The 17485-nt window shown below is 37.9% G+C and overlaps 1 protein-coding gene across 2 annotated transcripts in view; it reads left to right on the top strand.

The window, feature by feature from the left end:
• The window catches only part of dcc (DCC netrin 1 receptor), a 368326-nt gene that overhangs the window by 130042 nt on the left and 220799 nt on the right, over nt 1–17485 (top strand). The window contains exon 1 of one of the 2 annotated variants that reach the window (XM_064307454.1): nt 2251–2660. The exons of the other annotated variant lie outside the window; for it this stretch is intronic. Coding sequence (XP_064163524.1) covers nt 2570–2660 — 91 coding nt within the window. The 5' untranslated portion in view covers nt 2251–2569. Of the gene's footprint in view, nt 1–2250; nt 2661–17485 lie in introns of those variants that run through there. 2 annotated transcript variants of the gene reach the window in all.

Raw genomic sequence — 17485 nt, 5'->3', positions numbered from 1 at the left:
TTTTAGTTCTTAAATTTAATTGATCAATCCAGAAGCAACAGTGGAGAAACATTTGTTTTCAGTGTGGTAATTGAATTCTCTTGCCACCCTGTGTGTACTTGTGTGCATCATAAATGACACACAGTCCGTTTATTTAAAAGTGTATTTGCTTTTTTTGGAACCTTAAAACATGCTCTGACATATGACATAAATTACAATTCAATTTAGGATGTAATTTGTGTTTTAAAAAATTCATAATTTGTATTGCAATATAATACAAAAATATTGCTGTGAGTTAAGAGGCCTGAAGACAAAAATGTAATTATTTGAAGACATGTCTAGTAATTTAAGTTCAAATTGACTTCAAAAACTCAATAGTTTTAAATGGTTGTAACTTATAAGTATGTTTTGATAAGAAAAGAGAGACTGGATCCTGTTATTTGCAACCATTAGGATACACTCACAAAGTTGAGACCGAAGCAGGGGTGTTTGCTCCAGAGTTGGTATTTCCATCCCTGCTCGCTCTGTGGAGGTAGGAACAGGGTGGAGTCAGTCCTTCTGGGTGTGGACTGGTGCAAATACACGACATGTTGGGGTTTCAACAAATTTAAGGGCTCTGAAAATTCAAGAAACCTAGTCTTGGCATAGAGGCAACCATGTGACAGCAGTTTAAAGTGTCGCCTTTCAGTTGTGCACTGTGTTATTCAAGGAAGACTGGAAACTGCTAATTGATATGAACAGTTCAGGTGGAATTTTACAGCACAACCTCCACCAAACCTCCACCAAAAATAAATGTATGGGTCATTTAATAACCATTACAGCTTGGCAATGCCTCAGAGCTACATCACACCAACCTGTCATGATTTAATTTAATCAAAAATGAAATATTTAACAGGCTTAGGAATAAAATATGGAATACATTATACATGGGAACATGTGTATGAATACAGTAGTAACATCATTCATGCCTCCACTGTTACAATGTGTTTACGTTGGTACGCTTAGGTAAAACATTAAATGATCAGTAAAATAAGCCACAATAAGATTTTGAAACTGAAATAGTGAATAAAGAAAAAACAACAAACATTCATCAGAGAATACTCACACTGTGCCCTTTACTCCCCTCTGGGGCTGCAACCACATAATCATAAGTTCTCATTAATGCTCTCACATAATCATTCATGTTCTCCAATTTGGTTACAGCATAGCCAATAACGGTCATAATTTCAAAAACATTTTGTCTAAAAAAACTTTTAACTAATCGGGAAAGTAGGTGACACGTTTGTTAATGTAATCTAATTTAATTAGTATTTTAATTACTTCAGAACGTGCTGTTCCTGGTATGTTCAGGGGAAAAATTGCATCCTACATAATGTATTGTGTTGCAGTGTTTCTTTTTGTTGTTTTTTTGCAATTTAAATGTGAAGCTACCCTACTATTTTAAGTTTAGCTGTTTTACCATTTTTTGCAGGCATTTCAAACTCTGTTTCTCATTGCTGCAGTATCTGCTGGTTTGGTGTCGTTTGTGTGTTTGGGTGCTTAATTTAAGCACATTACTGACTAACAAGCACGTAACCGTCCAGACCCACGGCGCAACTCACATCCGCAGACACATTAGCTGGCACCACCTGCACATGCGTCCCACAAAACATCCCACAAAACGTCCCGCAAAGGTTGTCTGTGAGTGAGTGAGTGAGTGACCACAATTTGCCATGCATAGCCCACGGTGGCAGTTCCTGCGCCCCGTGGGAAAAAGAGTCCACATACCTTGTTTCCTAAATTGGCTACGGATTAAAGGGAAATAACAAAAAATAACTAAAAAACAAAAACCTGCAATCCACTAGAACTCCAGGAGTGGAATTTGAGATCCTTCATGCATTGCATCATTTTCGAAGGTGATCATGATGATTTAAAGGAAAAAAGGTAGGCCTATTACTATGGAAACCGTGCTTAATTTTAGTTATTGCATATTAATTAAGTGGTAACAATTATAAAAAGCGCCACAATATCTTCCAGCACACCGTTTCCAATGTAAACATTTTCGTCATTCTGAATCACAAATTTCGTGTGACTCATATAGTCACCATTCACATTCTGACCAGGGGTGGCAGGCGAACTCAGTCATTCCACTCATTTTGGCAGAGTGCCAGAACAGGCTGCTGATTCCTCTGAAATATAGATTGGTTTTCGACTCCGTTCCACTGGATTTCACCCCGGTCTTTATCTCCAACCTCTTTAGATCAATGAATTCACATATCCCACCTCCCTGCACAAACGGTGCCAGTGGACAGCTCCCGTAACAAGTGAACCTCGCATGTCCTTTCCAAAGTCTATTTGGGGTAGGCTACTCTATTACTCTAGACTTGGAACGTCGGAAGGATGGAGAATCACCGTATTTGAATCGAAGTTGCCTCGTAAAACTTGGAAAGTACAAGCACATTTGTGTGTCTTGTGCACACTTACTGATTTTTTCCCCGTAGTTTTGGTTCGCGCTACATCTTTTTCTGCGCTCATGAATAGAATTACATTTTCTGTTTGAAACAAGGATTGGTGTGATTTTTGGACATACGCTTAACGGTCAAACAACAACATGGAGAATAGAACTGGATTTATTTGGCTGAAACGGCTACTTTTTGTGTTTGTGGGGGTATCTTTAATCCGCAGTGATGCTAAACTATACGGTAAGTCGACGGTATTTGGTTTATTCTTTACTGAAAGTCAAAATGCTGGTGATGAAAATACACATTTCAGTGTTGAGAAGAACTAACCAATGTGATGCACTTCATGAGGTTATTGTATATGCCTAGTTACAAACATGAAATTGGACTTGTTTGGTGAAATTGTGATGTCCCATTGTGGATCACTAAATAGAAGTGTCTCGCTGTAAATATGGTCGCATAGATCGACCTAGGGCGTAAATGCAATCCATTTTACTTATTATATGACCGCAGCTTCCATTCCCATAAGCAAAGCCTTACTTTTATCCAGAAATTGACAACGGTTTGAAAATCGTTAAGTCTGGGACTGCCTTGATTTGAAATGATAATCTTTCATTTATAAGCGCGAGTTGAACATTTTCGGGAAAGGGCATTAACAAGTTTTCCGAGCGGGTGAAAGAGGCAGACTATCACCGTACGAACGTTGGTAGCTACAGCATTTGGGGTAGCTTTTTAGAAAAGCCATGGGTTGTTTTTAATGACCTGAGATGTTCGTTGAAGTTAGGCAACATGATGTCAGATATGGCACGGTTGTCTTTTTTGTTGCGTATTTTGAATGTATGGAATACTTAAGACATATGCGTATGTGTGTCAATAGGTCAGATACTCCGGAAATGTCTGCTTATTGTTTAGTTAATGGACGTTTAAAAAAAAAAATGATTTGAAGATCTCTTGAAATCCAAACAATTAACTGATGAAAAAAATACCTGTTCCTCTGTAGACTAGCGGTATTGATTAGGGCAAATGTGCTATTAAATGGATTTATAGTGGAATACATTGCCTGCATTCCAGTATGAAGTGGGTTTGAATGTTAAATAATGATCTGTGTTTGCACTGGTCACTGTTGAGAAGGTTTTGTGTTGGAATGGAATTCAGATTCTTCGCCTTTGTAAAGGCGTATTGTATTATCCCAATGGATGTGGCAACGGCAGTTATCAACTATGCAGTCATCAGTAATGCAGGTGTTCATTGGCATATGCTCAGCTTGATACGATGACATTGTTTTCCTGGCGATATTCTGCTCTAGTGAATGTAGCATACTTGCATGTAATTCTCATATCAGCCGTATTTTTGACTGTCATGGTTTGCCTGGATTTTCGGTTTGTGGTGCATCAATATTCACTTCTTGTAGCCTATAGCATCTCACTGCAGTTCGTGGACGTCTCTACGTATGCTGCCTGTGTCGTATTAAAACCATTGAGATAAAATACCCAGGCTGTCACCGTGCGGTACATTAGTATTCTGATCTGATGCTTGCACGCCGCAGCCACTGTTGACCCAATGCATGGAATGGTTACTTTAGAAATGGGGGAGGGAGGCACACTGAGCGAAAGAAAAATGGTGCATGATTCTCCTACATTAATGTATTAAATTATTGAGAGTATTATTATTATTTTTTTTACAGGTGATGGGCTTTCATGCATAATATTCTCAAATGCAGGTTGATGGACGCGGAGGTCATTTTTAGGGCAACTTTTATTGTACAAGTGTGTGTGTGTGTGTGTGTGTGTGAAAGAGGGGGATAATTAAGACGCATAATGCATAACTCTATACAAGGGACACAGTTTACCAAGTTTGAAATGCTTTAAAAAATATATTTTAAATCACATTAAAGACGAAAAGAATAGCGCCTTTGGAAAAGATGCTATGGCAAACGGACGGAGTGGTGCAGTATAAATCAGGTCTTTTTTGCTGTCACCACCTTAAGCCGCGTCTGCAGTTTATTGCTCGGCACATCTAGACTAATTTATGCCTAAACGGAGTGCGGCAGCGAAGTGGCGCTGTCGGCTATTTATTTATTTTTTCCATTCTTACGTTTTTTTCGTTTTCAAGTTAACTGTTTTCCTGAGCAAGTATTTACTTAACTGTATTTGTTATTTGTTGATAGAACCACAATTTGGTATGTTGCCCATTGAAATCTGTACGCCTACCGTGCATTTAATGCGAGTTGCCACAAGAGGAGCACTCTACTCCCATGTATGCGAACACCGATATACGCTAATCAGATAAAATAAGGACATTCAACCGTTAGCTTAATATGTGGCATTTTTATGAGTAGTGATTGGATAAAATGCATGTAGCCGCTCATGTCTACTTAAACAAACGTAAATTAGCCTATACCACGCCAAGAAGAGTGAAGTAAAATTAAAATCAACTGGTAGGTTATGTAGGCTACTATTGAGAAGAGGGTTCCGTCGTTGGTTAGTCATTCCGTAATGTAAGGATTTACGAACGTATTTCTTAAATTGAATTTTTGCGCAGCGTTTTCCATGCCAGATCATCAATTTCACTACAACCGACTGGATAACATTTGACTTCGAATTAAATGCTTTTAAGATTCTAAAATGTTTGCAAATTTGCGCTGAGGTGAGCTCTGAACAATAATTGTTGAGTAGCCTCTTTGGAGTCGTCTTGGATTCCGTTTTATCGTGTTGTGATTCCCTGAGGACTGTGGTTTTACGAATGATATTCATCAATGACTCATCAGCCCCGTGCACACGAAGCGGCAACCAATATTATGTGGAAAGCTAGATTAGGTTCCGTCGGCCATAAATCAGCAGAACGCGGATTAATTTTCCTCACCGGTGTTCCTAACCGCTAGACTGTGCCGTAAACCAGACCGATTTGTTTGACAAGTCAGCATTCTTTGAACTGTTAAAAACAACCCCGCAATTCAAGCGAGTGTAATGCCAATTAATTTCGCAAATGTAACTCTGAACAGACTGCTTAGGCTACTTTTTCTTTGAACTAAAAACATTGTGCCGTTAGGGTTGGTCGATAAGGCAGTCTTTCATGTGGCTTCAAATCGAATCCAATAAAAGCAACAATTATGGCTCTCGAGTCCTAAATTAAGAGAAAAAGCCGAATATTATGCATGCTTATGACGAAAACAAGTCAACCATACCTTCCATATTATGTCATACTGAATGATGTGACCATGCAAGCTAGTAGTGGAAATACGAAGCTGTTTGCGACTTTTCACATCCACTGATATTGGAGGAATCTATTGGTTTACTATTTTCCCCTCACAACATAAGCATGATTTGGAATTAAGATGCTTGGAAGCAGCCACTTCAATCAGAACTTATCTTTCCTGGCATTCTTCTCTAATTCATTCTAAGCTATTGCTTTGGCAAATAATTCAATAACTAATTTTTCATAACTTTAATATGCAGTATGCTTTCAATCTGTATTATTTTGACAAAACACAAGGGCTGTAGTTGTAGTTGTACTTTTCATTCTTGTTTGTATATAGTCACACACATGATTGCACTCCACAAGAGTACATTTTAATTACTTTAGAAGTACCCCAAAAGTGTGACCAAACCCTTTATCTACTAATTTAAGTGTTTTCTCTCCTTCTGTCAATCATGCAGTTTCTCTGTGACTAAATTAAGAGTACGATTAACCAAAAACCTTATTCAAGCCACTCTGTTAATTAGATACAATAATGTATTGAAATGCATTGCTTCAATTGCTATTACACAGGGGATCTCTTGAAGTTGGCATGTCTGATAAGCATTTGAGAAAATACTCATTTCGATGAGATTGTGCCATTTGAGAACTAGGAAGTGCAATATTATTTATGCTTTAAAATGTTCTGTGGATTTGGAGCCACTAATGATTTATGTGATCATGTCCACAGGCCAAAAGGAACGCACAAATCAATATGTAATTAATTAATACTTGCACATGTCATACATGGCAGAGTTAGTTACATAAAGAGGCACGTCTCCTACTGTAAATATTCTTAGGTTGTGTTGTTTCTCTCCTATGGAGTAGGCAGTATATATTCTTCCATATATATTCTTTCATGTTGCATTATGCCCTTTCTTACCTGGGATGAACCATGCAGTGAATAGGTAAATGTAGGTATGACGCAGGAGAATATGTGCTCTTTAGTAACAGTATCACATCATGCAAAATTTGACTTTCTTGGCAAGCAGCCTGCCGCTTACTTCTATCCTGTATAAATGAACTAAATTTGACCTTCTGACATCTGTCTCTTTGGTCTGGAGTTATACAGTAGTCTACAGGGTGTGCTTTTTGGACAATTAGAAAGTAAACACTAAACATTGGTAAACTACTTTCCATATGTTTGCAGGATGTTAAATCCAGTCATACATGCCGTATAGATTGATGTATAAAAGGATGTGAGAAGACCGGAAGTTAAGCACTTAAAGTTAAAGTAACACTGTATGTACAGTAATTTGGCCAATACATAAATATTGTACAAATAATGTGTCCTTTAAAATGATATTCTTACCTTTGACTACCTATTCTAGATTCTGTTTAATTTTTGGAAAACTTCAGTGTTTTTTGAGGAAAAGAATAACATGTGCAATGTTAGTGTTTCTTTTTAATACTTGTTCTATTTAAGGCCCAGAAAAAGTCTCAAGTATGTCAGTCCTCCACCACCAAAGTGTGCCTGTATGCCCTGCCGATTTTGAAACCATCATTATTCTGCATGGAAAATATAATAACTTTGCTTCATATCCTTTTTAAAATCATTCCATCATTTCAGATGGAGGAGGAAATGGAAATCTGCTTTTAGATTACTTGTGTTTGTGCTGCATAACCTCAAGTGAAGGATCTTGTCTTGAAATTATTAGGCCTGCAATCTTTTTTTAAAGGGATGGAGATTCACTGAAAGCTCAGTATTCTCTGTGTTCATGGACAGTTCCAAGCAAAAGTGGTCCTGATGACCCAGATTTGAAAACAGTGTAGTTGTTTCATGTGATGTCAAACGGAAGCTTAAAACTGTACTACCTACATGTTCCATGAAACTGCCTATACAGCAGTTAATGGAACCACTCCACCATTGCCCCAGTCAATCTTCAAACCATGTACTCTGGGTAGGTCTCTGCTCTGAAACCTCAGGGCAACAGACTGCCCCCCCCCCCCTGCAATTTCTCCTCCCAGTCATGATGCCCATCTGTAGAGGCCCCACAATGGTTTATCAAATCCTCCACACTGTTCCGGAGAGCAGAATCATTGGCCAACTTCAGATGAAAACAGAAGAACCTCCTCGTCAGTCTGTATCTTGGCTCTCCTCTCTCATCCCCACCCTTTAACAATCAAACCTTTTATACTATTTAAGATTATGGTATTTAAAAAAAACAGTTTCATGCTTTATATTCTTGGGGCTTCTTAAGGATGTAATCTGTATGTACCCTGAGTTTGTATTGTAATCTTGCTTGAGTATAGTTATTTTGCATCAGTACTTTAGTATACAGTATAGCCTGGTCTGGGAGATTTGTTGGCTGGGTTCTGCCACTATTACTCATGCAAATCGGGTACATTTTTTCAGCTACACTTTAATTTGCTTTTAAGAAGATGGTTGACTAAATGAATAAAGTGTATATTCTCAGGATATGAAGTGCTATATCATACAGTATCTTCAATGAAGATGAAGTGTGGCCTATATATTTTGCATCAAAAATTTAAAATAGTTCTGTGGAGAAATGTTCCAGCAAAGGAATATAATGATGGTTGAACAGGCACGTGCAATCTTTCTCTGCAAATGGCCCAGACAAATTCACATAAACAACTCAAATATTCACCTTTGAAAAATTATTTGTAATTTGATGTATTTCTATTACTATAAGCTGATTTTTTTGTGCTTTTCTTTTTTTGTGGAGGGATGGTGATGAACATTCACATGAAAAGCAAGTGTTGGTGTAGTGACAGCATTGTTGTCTTGATAATAAACAAGCAATTGGAATAGTTTTTGACAGTAACAGTGTGATACGATGACATTTTAATGTTTTGGACAATGTTGATCATACCTCATGATTCAGTGTAATAGGTAGGACTATGACAGACTGTTTCTCTACCATGAGTGAAATTTTCTTGTATTTCTTGACGTTGTTGGTGTTTGTGTCAGATTCTGTAAATCAAACCTGAAATTTAAGAAAGACTGGGGGATTCGGGGGGCATGGGGGTTGAATTTTGTCCATTTTATGTTGCTCCATATGTTACTGTTTTATATCTTTGCTTGAAAGCACAAACCAGAGGTTTTAAATAGTATTGAAAGAGGCACCTTGAGATATAATAGGTTGAGGTGCATGCTTTGTGTGTTGCTGTTAATGCACAAGTCAGATGCCCACATTTACTGTGTTATTTATGCACATCCTGCATCTCCCCTTTGTGTAAAACATCCTCTCTTAGCAAGCTTGAATAAATTGTTTCTAATGGCAACTGGGACCTGGTTGACTGAAGAGAGTAGGGTTCAGGTCTCTAAGCTTTGATTGTCAGTGCTTCTGATTGCTTCACTGAAAGGCAGAATGCTTGAACTTTGCACGCAGAACTGCTAATAACTGACATCCACAGCATATTGTCCAAATGATCTTCAGAACCTGACCTGCTTTCTAATGACACTTCTATATTTAAAGCACATCAGTCCTTTTATCAAACGTCCACCTTTAATAAACATGACAGCAGTAATTTTTTTCCTGTCTATGACTGGACTGAGATGGTACTTGGATTAAGGATTATTTTTCTTATAAAACTGGATTAGAAGAGCTTTGTCGACAGAAATCCAAAAAGACTTTTCACCAGTTCTTTTTCTCTGAGTTAACAAGGAAAAGGTTGCCCCACGCCACCCATTACAAACCACTTACAAACAGGTTCTTCATCTGCTCTTGCATCAAAGTGACTGCAAGGTAATTTGAATTCAACTGAGCATATAATACACTTCTTTTGTTCACCTTGCATTTTTCTGCTTTTGAACTCACATTGTTAAAATGCACAAGAAAAATAAATCATCTGCTGTCACGTTGCATGACAGGGAAAAACTGTGTTAATGGAGTTCTTCACAGCCATTAATTATCAAACACTTTGATGCATGTCCTGCTATTTTCATATCAGGTACTGAACGGGTAGTGTTAGCCATGCAGGCTATTGCCACTGCAGTCCTAATTTGGTGTACATCTTTTTTGTTTCAGGGTTCGTAGTAGACTTGCGTAGTATGCATCTGTTTAATTTCAACCATATTCATACAGCAGCATTTGGAGGAGAAAAGTATGATCTTTTAGATCCAGTCTGAAACACTTTGTGTGACTTTGCCGCTGTTCTTTGTTGAAAATTATTTCCGCTAGAAGATGGAAGTCATTATAAAATTCAGTAAAAAAATAGGAGGATGAGGCGGGGGTGAATCAGAAGAGAATTATGCAGTCCTTTAAAATAAGCCTGGTGTGGATGGAAATTGTTTGAATGTAGATTGTATGTGGATGTGTTTACATGTCTTTGTCACATTATGACAGTAATTCTTTTAGTTTTTATAATGGAAGTATTTATTGTTGGAGGGAAATTACCCCCTGACTTGTGAGAAAGGGGCATTCAGATGATTTAAACAAAAAATAGGAAAAAAGAGTCTGCAGACTCAAGAATGAAACCGTATGACACAATTTAGTGTAAAGGCCGTTTGATTTCCACGGATAAACATGCATGCAGTCGTTCAGTTTATGCCAGTTTCGTCAAGATTCAGTCAACATTTGTCTTTAATTTGAACTCACTGTTAAATATAAAACTGTGTGTGATTCTGTCCTTCAAGTGTTGTTTGTTACAGTGCTATGGCTTTAAAACTAATGTCAGAAGTGACCAACCGTGGCGTTGGTTCTATAGTGCAACAGCCAGCTTTTTATAGCTACATTTACCTCTCCTTATTTGTTTCTATCACAATATTGTTAAAACCTGAAACAGAAAAACCAAGGACCGATGACCAGCAAGATGACCAAGCTGTCAGCACACTTTATTGATGTAAAAGATTGTTCACAAGGTAGTACATTGTTAGCTCTCTGAATTGCTCTCAGGAAAACAACTGTTTTTTTGAACTATGACTGGTGAGACACTGTCTTTGGATGTGTTTCCTGTGTTGACTCTTCCAAAATTGACAATAGTTTGCAATTTTTTATATTGCCTGTAAAGCTACGGAATATTAAAATAAATATGTACAGTAATGCCAAGAGTCAGATTCCCTTTGGCATCCTACCAAATGCATCCTCACCGGGGAAGGAAAAGCCCTTGGTGGAAGGCTTTATTTTCTTGATCTGGAGGAAGCCCAGAGACCCAGGGTCTGATGTTGGGTAGATGCTGTGTGCTAGGACTGCATGGGGTAAATGGGATCTGTAGAGTAGGTAATTTTCCATTTTACGGCTTGATCAGTACTGATACTCGGTGTATGAATGTGTCATATAGCTATTTTATAAGCCTATAATACATCAAATTCACAGCCTATCACGTGGCAGACTCTGCCTTGTAGGGTAGCTGAACAGTTTAAACCAATTAACAGCAGGTTGCTGTAACCTTGTTGGGAATTGTGGGAGAGTTTTAATGAAAACTGATTCTTCCTAATGGCTAATTGAGACTGTCAAATGTATATTTTGTTTTTGTATGAAGTCTTTTTGCCTGTGTTCTGTTTTGTTTAACAGTAGAACTTTGATGTGATTTCGAGCAAATATTGACCATGTGATGCACTTAAATGTTTATATTTTAAATGATGTATTTGCTTTATGTAATGCTCACCATTGCTAAAATGATGCATGTGTTGTGTTTAGGCATGTTATCAGACACTTTGGAGGACAAAGTTTTTTACATTAAAAGTGACAGAACTTTTTAAATGAATGTCCAGGATATTTTTGTCCATGCGTAAAACATTTTTCCAAGTAGGTCACCACCGTTTATACACAGCTGACTCTGCTCGCTGTAGGACGACTGTTCATGATAAATCCACTTGGGCTAGCAGATTCTATCCATTTCATAATAATTTAGAAATTAGTAAGTCATTGTTCATGCCTTTGTGTCATGCATTTTCATGAAAAGGCCTTTTTCAGTGGGACCCAGCTTCCCAAGTCAGAACAGTCGCGCACAAACAGGTGTTATTTGTTACTTCATTTATTTATTTTAACATTTGTTTGTAACAATGTCAAGTTTTTTAAGGTCACGTATTTAGGAACAAGCACAAATGGGGAATTGCACAGTGATGGCGCAGTTATTATGTGAAATTGCCCACAGCACAAAGTGATGTGCTGTGGCCATTCTAATGTTAATTTGTTCTGTTTTGCAAGTGGCCGTTTTTGCAAAGACTAGAGAATCTAATAAGCTTGCATAGAATTTATCAAGGTGACATCATTGTAAATGAATGTTTCAGAATGGGGGAATATGTAATAGGAAACAATATGGAGGAACATGGTTTTCAGGTCTGAGAGAAGTCAGGAACGTTCGGAAAACATGTTTAGCAAAGAAAAGGAGGACAACACATTCCGTCTTTAACTTTGATTGGCAACTTCTAGATCTTTACTTTGATTGACATTTTTTTGTAAAGGCCAGCATTTAGAGAAGCTTTTCGATGATGGTTTTTAAAAGAATGTTAATGATTTCAGAAATGTAAGTGGCTTTTGTGCTCCACTTAGTCCCCTTGTAGTTGACAACTGTCTGAATGCTGCTGAAATGTGTGTGCGTCTTATCTGTGCAAAAGCACAGGCAATACAGTGCACAGTAGCAACACATATGTTAAGCAGTGGTCTCAAGGTACCTTGCTATTGTTTGTGTGGTTTTCCTTTTGCTGTGAAACATTCATTATGGTGAGGATGACCATTTCAGACATTCTTTTTTATTTCCAATGAAGATTCAATTATAGGGGACTTTTTGAAACATTTTTAAAGATATATTGTTGTCTCATGCTTTAACAAAACCTCTTGGTAATTGAGTCTTTGTGTTATGAGCTTCAGGCTTTAGACAATTTTGGCATGATCATCATCAAGATTAGATTAAGCTGTTGAACAGAATCATCAAGAAGTCTTTATTAGTGCCCTCTCCCATTGTCTCAACTGTCAGTGGGACCTTGAAGCATTTTATTTCCTGAAATTTTAGCAGCACACTGAAAAGAGGGAACCTGAATCCTTGAGTTTAGTGCATCACTAATCTTTTTAAGTGCCCATAAATTTCACCAATACTTGGCAGAAATATGAAGCAGAACAGATTGCTTGGGGTCAGTGCTTTTTGGAAGCTGACACAATGAGCAGTGCAAATTTATGGTACTTATATTCTCAATCCGCTCCTCCCTCACTGGAGAAAAACTCTTAAATCGTGTATTTAAATCTATTTGATAGTTTATATTAGCTTATATATTATGCGTTTGGCTTTTGTGCTCCACAAACTTTTTTCTCATTGTTGTTGCGTGTGTATTAAGTACAAAGATGCTGAACTTTCTAGAAGAGAAACTGCCAATATTGCCATTCTGGTAAATCCCATTATTTTTTTCTTTGTTTCGCGATAAATTGTGTTGAAAAAAGGGCATTTGTTCCGTGATGCACCTTACTTCCTATCTGAGCATTTTAGTTGAGTATACCTTCTTTGCTTTTGAGCTTGTTATTACTGAAGTTGGTCCTCTGTATTACGGAGACTCTTAGTTCTGCAACTGACCTTCTTTGACATATGCCAAAATGAGCCCCGGGGCTCCAATACATCGAAAATCACATCTGTGGAGATACGGCCACAGGACGCGCCATCTTCCTTCCTATTAGCTCAAATTAGCGGCCGTCTCCACAGTAACACAGTAATGGGCAGTGAAGATGATTGAAGATGACGTGCAGAGTTTTGTGCATTTCTGGAGTATGAGGGAGGACATAGGGTTGCATGCCATTGGGGAAGAGGCCTTTCCTTCAGTTTCTTGGAGGCTGTTTGTAAGCAAAATCTTAATGCTTTATTTTCTGCTATTCTGAATGCTGTCTTCTTTGTATTATGTCACTCCCACGGGCCTTAAAACTTTAAAAGCAATTGAAGACTGCATGCATGAGATTTCTGAAGATCAACAGATGGCTGGAAATCACATTTAACAGGTGCTTCAATAATATGATTTACTGGAGAACTGAACTTTGATAAAGTTGAGTAAGTTTCACAAAGGAAGATTCCGTCATTTTGAGCACAGATCTTTAAATAATTAAATGGTTCCAGTGTTTCCCTGAGATTTGCTAATATTTTTCCAATTTAGGTTATTCACAAGTGAAAACCAAATGGATTGTAATACCATGCTACAGAGTGACTTTTGTAATTTGTTTACTGTGGGTCACTGCTGAATTCTCTCCTTGGATTATTACCTGTGAAAATGCTGGAAAGAAATAGTTGAGACTTGGGCTAAGATTTCAGTTTTCGTACTGTGCCATCAGGGATGAGTCCTACTTTCTAAATTTCTTTGTTGCTGCGCTCTTGTGAAAGAGAATCTGAGTGTGGAAATGTAATGCGTAAACACTGAGATGGGTTCATCTTCATTTGCAAAACAGATGAGGGAAGGGGGCGGTTCAGGTACCTGTTGATCCAAACCAAGTTCAGGGCCTCTCGAGACACAGAAAAACAATCTAACCAGCAAGCTGTAAACTCTTTACAGTTAGCTCTTAGATGAACATGAGGGAACAGCATCTGTTGAAAATATAGGGACAGTATATAACAGCTGCATTTCCTTTTCACCCACTTCACCCATCCAATCAAATAATTTCCCATGCATACATTGTATCTGACAGCGAACATAATCCACACCTACGTGGTGCCGAAAGTCTTTCATTGTGTATACACAAAGCCATGTTTTCATGCTCATGCCTCCAGTAATGCTAAACATTTAGCAATGTTCGTATTGAACACTACTCTTTTTAAATGTTTTGCGAATATCTGAAATATTCTTTGAGTATTGGGCATGACAGGGTGCTATGGTGCAAACATACATGTGACCAGGAGCAGTGTCTGAACATGTTTAAGTATCAGTATCACACCCTACACCAGGGATACTCAAACTGAACTCATACTCATACTGAAACATTCTAATTGGTTGAAATAAGGTAAGTAATTTATAGTACATGATATCTTCACCCATTTTAGTGTTTTTCACACTTGCACTACTGATTACTATTCATCTTTTGACAGTACTTCATATATAACAGGCAAGTTCACCTAGTGATTCCCACTAGACGCGCACATTTCTGTGACTAAGAGGAGCGTGACGATCTTTGCATTGTTGAATATAATTAATGCAGTTGGGCTGCAGTGGGCTTTGTTTCTTTTTCAAAAACTAAATCAAGCGTATGTTATTTTTGGCTCCGACTGCAGGAGCCAGTTCAGCAAAGAGTCCTGTATAGTAGAGTGAGTGGCTCGGAAAAAGCCTGAATAAAGTGTCATTTATATTGATTAGTAAACAAAGCACTGAATGGTTCACTCTGCTACATTCACCTGGACCCAGTACTGTGTAGCAATTTAACTTCATTATCACAATTCTTATGCAAAATTAGTATATTATTTAAATCATAGAGCAGTTACTTATCCGCACAAATGGAAGTGGGGAAAAAAAAAACAATTCTGTAAAACAGGAAAATGTACATGCTTCCAAATAAATAATGTGGGTACAGGACCGAGGTAACGTATGAAAATGGGAATAGTTGCCGGGAAAAGAAATTTCACCACACAAGAATCAACCTTCCTACTTGCACGGAGCCTGCAGTACATTCATACAGTCTTGGAGTGTCCAGTGTAATTTTCACTTTGGCTACCAGTGAGTAGGAATTAGAAGCAACTTTCAGTTTAGGATTTGTGCACAGTTTTATTGGCCCCTGGTAACTGGCAGTGCTGAGAACGAATCTTCACTTGTGCCGTATGATGGCTCAGAAAACCATACTCCATTTCCCTGTCAGACACATACTTGCTTGTAGCCATTACATTCCTTTCAAATCTGCAAGAGATGTTGGTGGATATAGGCCAAGTCATGTTCAGCACCTTGTATCCAATCATAACTGCATTCACTGAGACGGATCTGTCCCTCGCATTGCCTTTTGCATATATGTGCACAAGACGGCGTACCTTTTATATTGTCATAAATCTACGCATGTACTGACCTTCTTGAATTTCATTTAAATGATCAGCTGCAAAGCTGACACATTTTTCACTGACCCTGGCATGGCCCTCTTAATAAAGTCATTCTGTAACACAGAAATGTATACTGCCATTCAAATTTTTATCTGCAAAAACATGCGCTTACCTTACTGCAAAAATTCATTCTTAATATATCGAAAGTACTTTTGGGCATGGCAGCCTTGGGGCATGAAAAAAGCTCTTGGGCATTTTGTGATTCTTAACTCTCACTTTCATTAACAGATAGACTAGTCTTTTCCTCCAGGCTTTATGCTTCATGATAGAGAGGTTTCATCTCATCTTATTGATTAACCAACCAACTTGTGTATTCTCTTGTTAACCCTTTGAATATTAGGTTTTTTGGAATTTTTAGTTTTTTTTCAAAATTCTAAGTCAGTGTTCTCGAACTCCATCCTTTTTTCAATTAACAGTAGTAATTGTTACATCAGCATTAGAATGTTAAGTTGAGAACATAAGAATCACATGTTTGTGATCTCACACCTTAAAGGCAAATTCAGACTAATGGAGAACGTGATCTCCCTCTTAAGCAGCATCTGTGTATAATTTGTTTCACATTGTAAATGCAAGCTGGATTGTGTAAGATCCTGTGAACAAGACTCAGTTTAGGTGTAGCTTAGGATTCTTCGATATCAGGCAAAGCACAGGGGACAGTGTTGTCGGGAGGGGTATCATTTTTCTCAGCTACTGCAGTTAAATTTGACAGGTGGATGGGTGAGTGGCACGTACCATGGCGTGGGCACAAACCCTGCCCACAACCCCAAGCATCAATTACACATCTAATCAGCATCTTCCAGTGATCCGGAGGGTAGTGACAGATCTAAGGGATCTCGCAGGGAGCAGGTTAATGGGAAACCAAGTTTATAGTCAAGACGCCTGTGATGGTTCATTGAAAATATAGTGCTCCTGGCTATTAAGAGTATTCTGTCACTGGTTTCAGTAAGGAGAGTGGAAGACGCTTGATGTCTTTTTGACTGCGCAGACAGGCAATTGCCAGGCTCCAGTAATTACTGAAGGAATGAACACTGTGTCGGGCTTTGAGTACTCAGTGTAGAACGGTTTGAGGAGTTGTGGGGGAGGAGTGCCATGCAGATCGCTGTTAAAATGATTCCCTGCTTTCCGAGCTGCCATCACATTTATTTTCATCTGCAAGAATGTGTTCTAATAAAGACTATGCTATAGGCAGTAAATTCTTTTTTTATTTTATTTTTTTTTTTACATCCAAGCATCTCATGAAAATATTGCAAGTTATCTACATGGTAGCCATTTTAAGACATCTTCATATATGTGCAGCAACACAATTATAACTAACTAGTTACTAGCTGTCGTGTTGGTAACATTAGCCAGTTATCTAGATACTGCTAGCCTGAACTAGGCATAAGACAGGCTGGCCAGTTTCTTTTTTGACTGCTCTTTGTCTGACTTTGACATTAATGTATGTATTGCATTACAACTTTACTGACAACTTTAATGTATGTATTAATGCATCTTAAGATGGAAACCTGTATGAATTGGATGCAGTCAGTTGTGCAGTATCATTATTGAGGGCAGGTATCCCAATTCCAGATCTATTTTTTATCCAATAAGCTTAATATAATAAGAATAATATACAAATATTTAAGAAAATGTTAGTATATTTATTCAAGTAAATGTTATCTGCTGTGATTTGCTGTCAGATTGTTTAGACTGTTTTTTTCCCAGAAAACTTTTCCTCCTGTAAAATATTTCTGCAAACGTACAGCTCTGAACACAGAATGACAAACCATTGTTTCCATAAAATCTTGTCACTGTACAGAAACTGGGACTCCATTGGTGTGCATTTTTTTGTGAATATGTCATATCTAAAAAAACTCAATCATCCACAAAATCCACACCGA

Source organism: Anguilla rostrata, chromosome 14 (assembly GCF_018555375.3).
Source record: "Anguilla rostrata isolate EN2019 chromosome 14, ASM1855537v3, whole genome shotgun sequence".
NCBI lineage: Eukaryota > Metazoa > Chordata > Actinopteri > Anguilliformes > Anguillidae > Anguilla > Anguilla rostrata.
The sequence above is the reverse complement of the archived record's forward strand: the minus strand, read 5'-3'. Positions and strand labels throughout refer to the sequence as shown.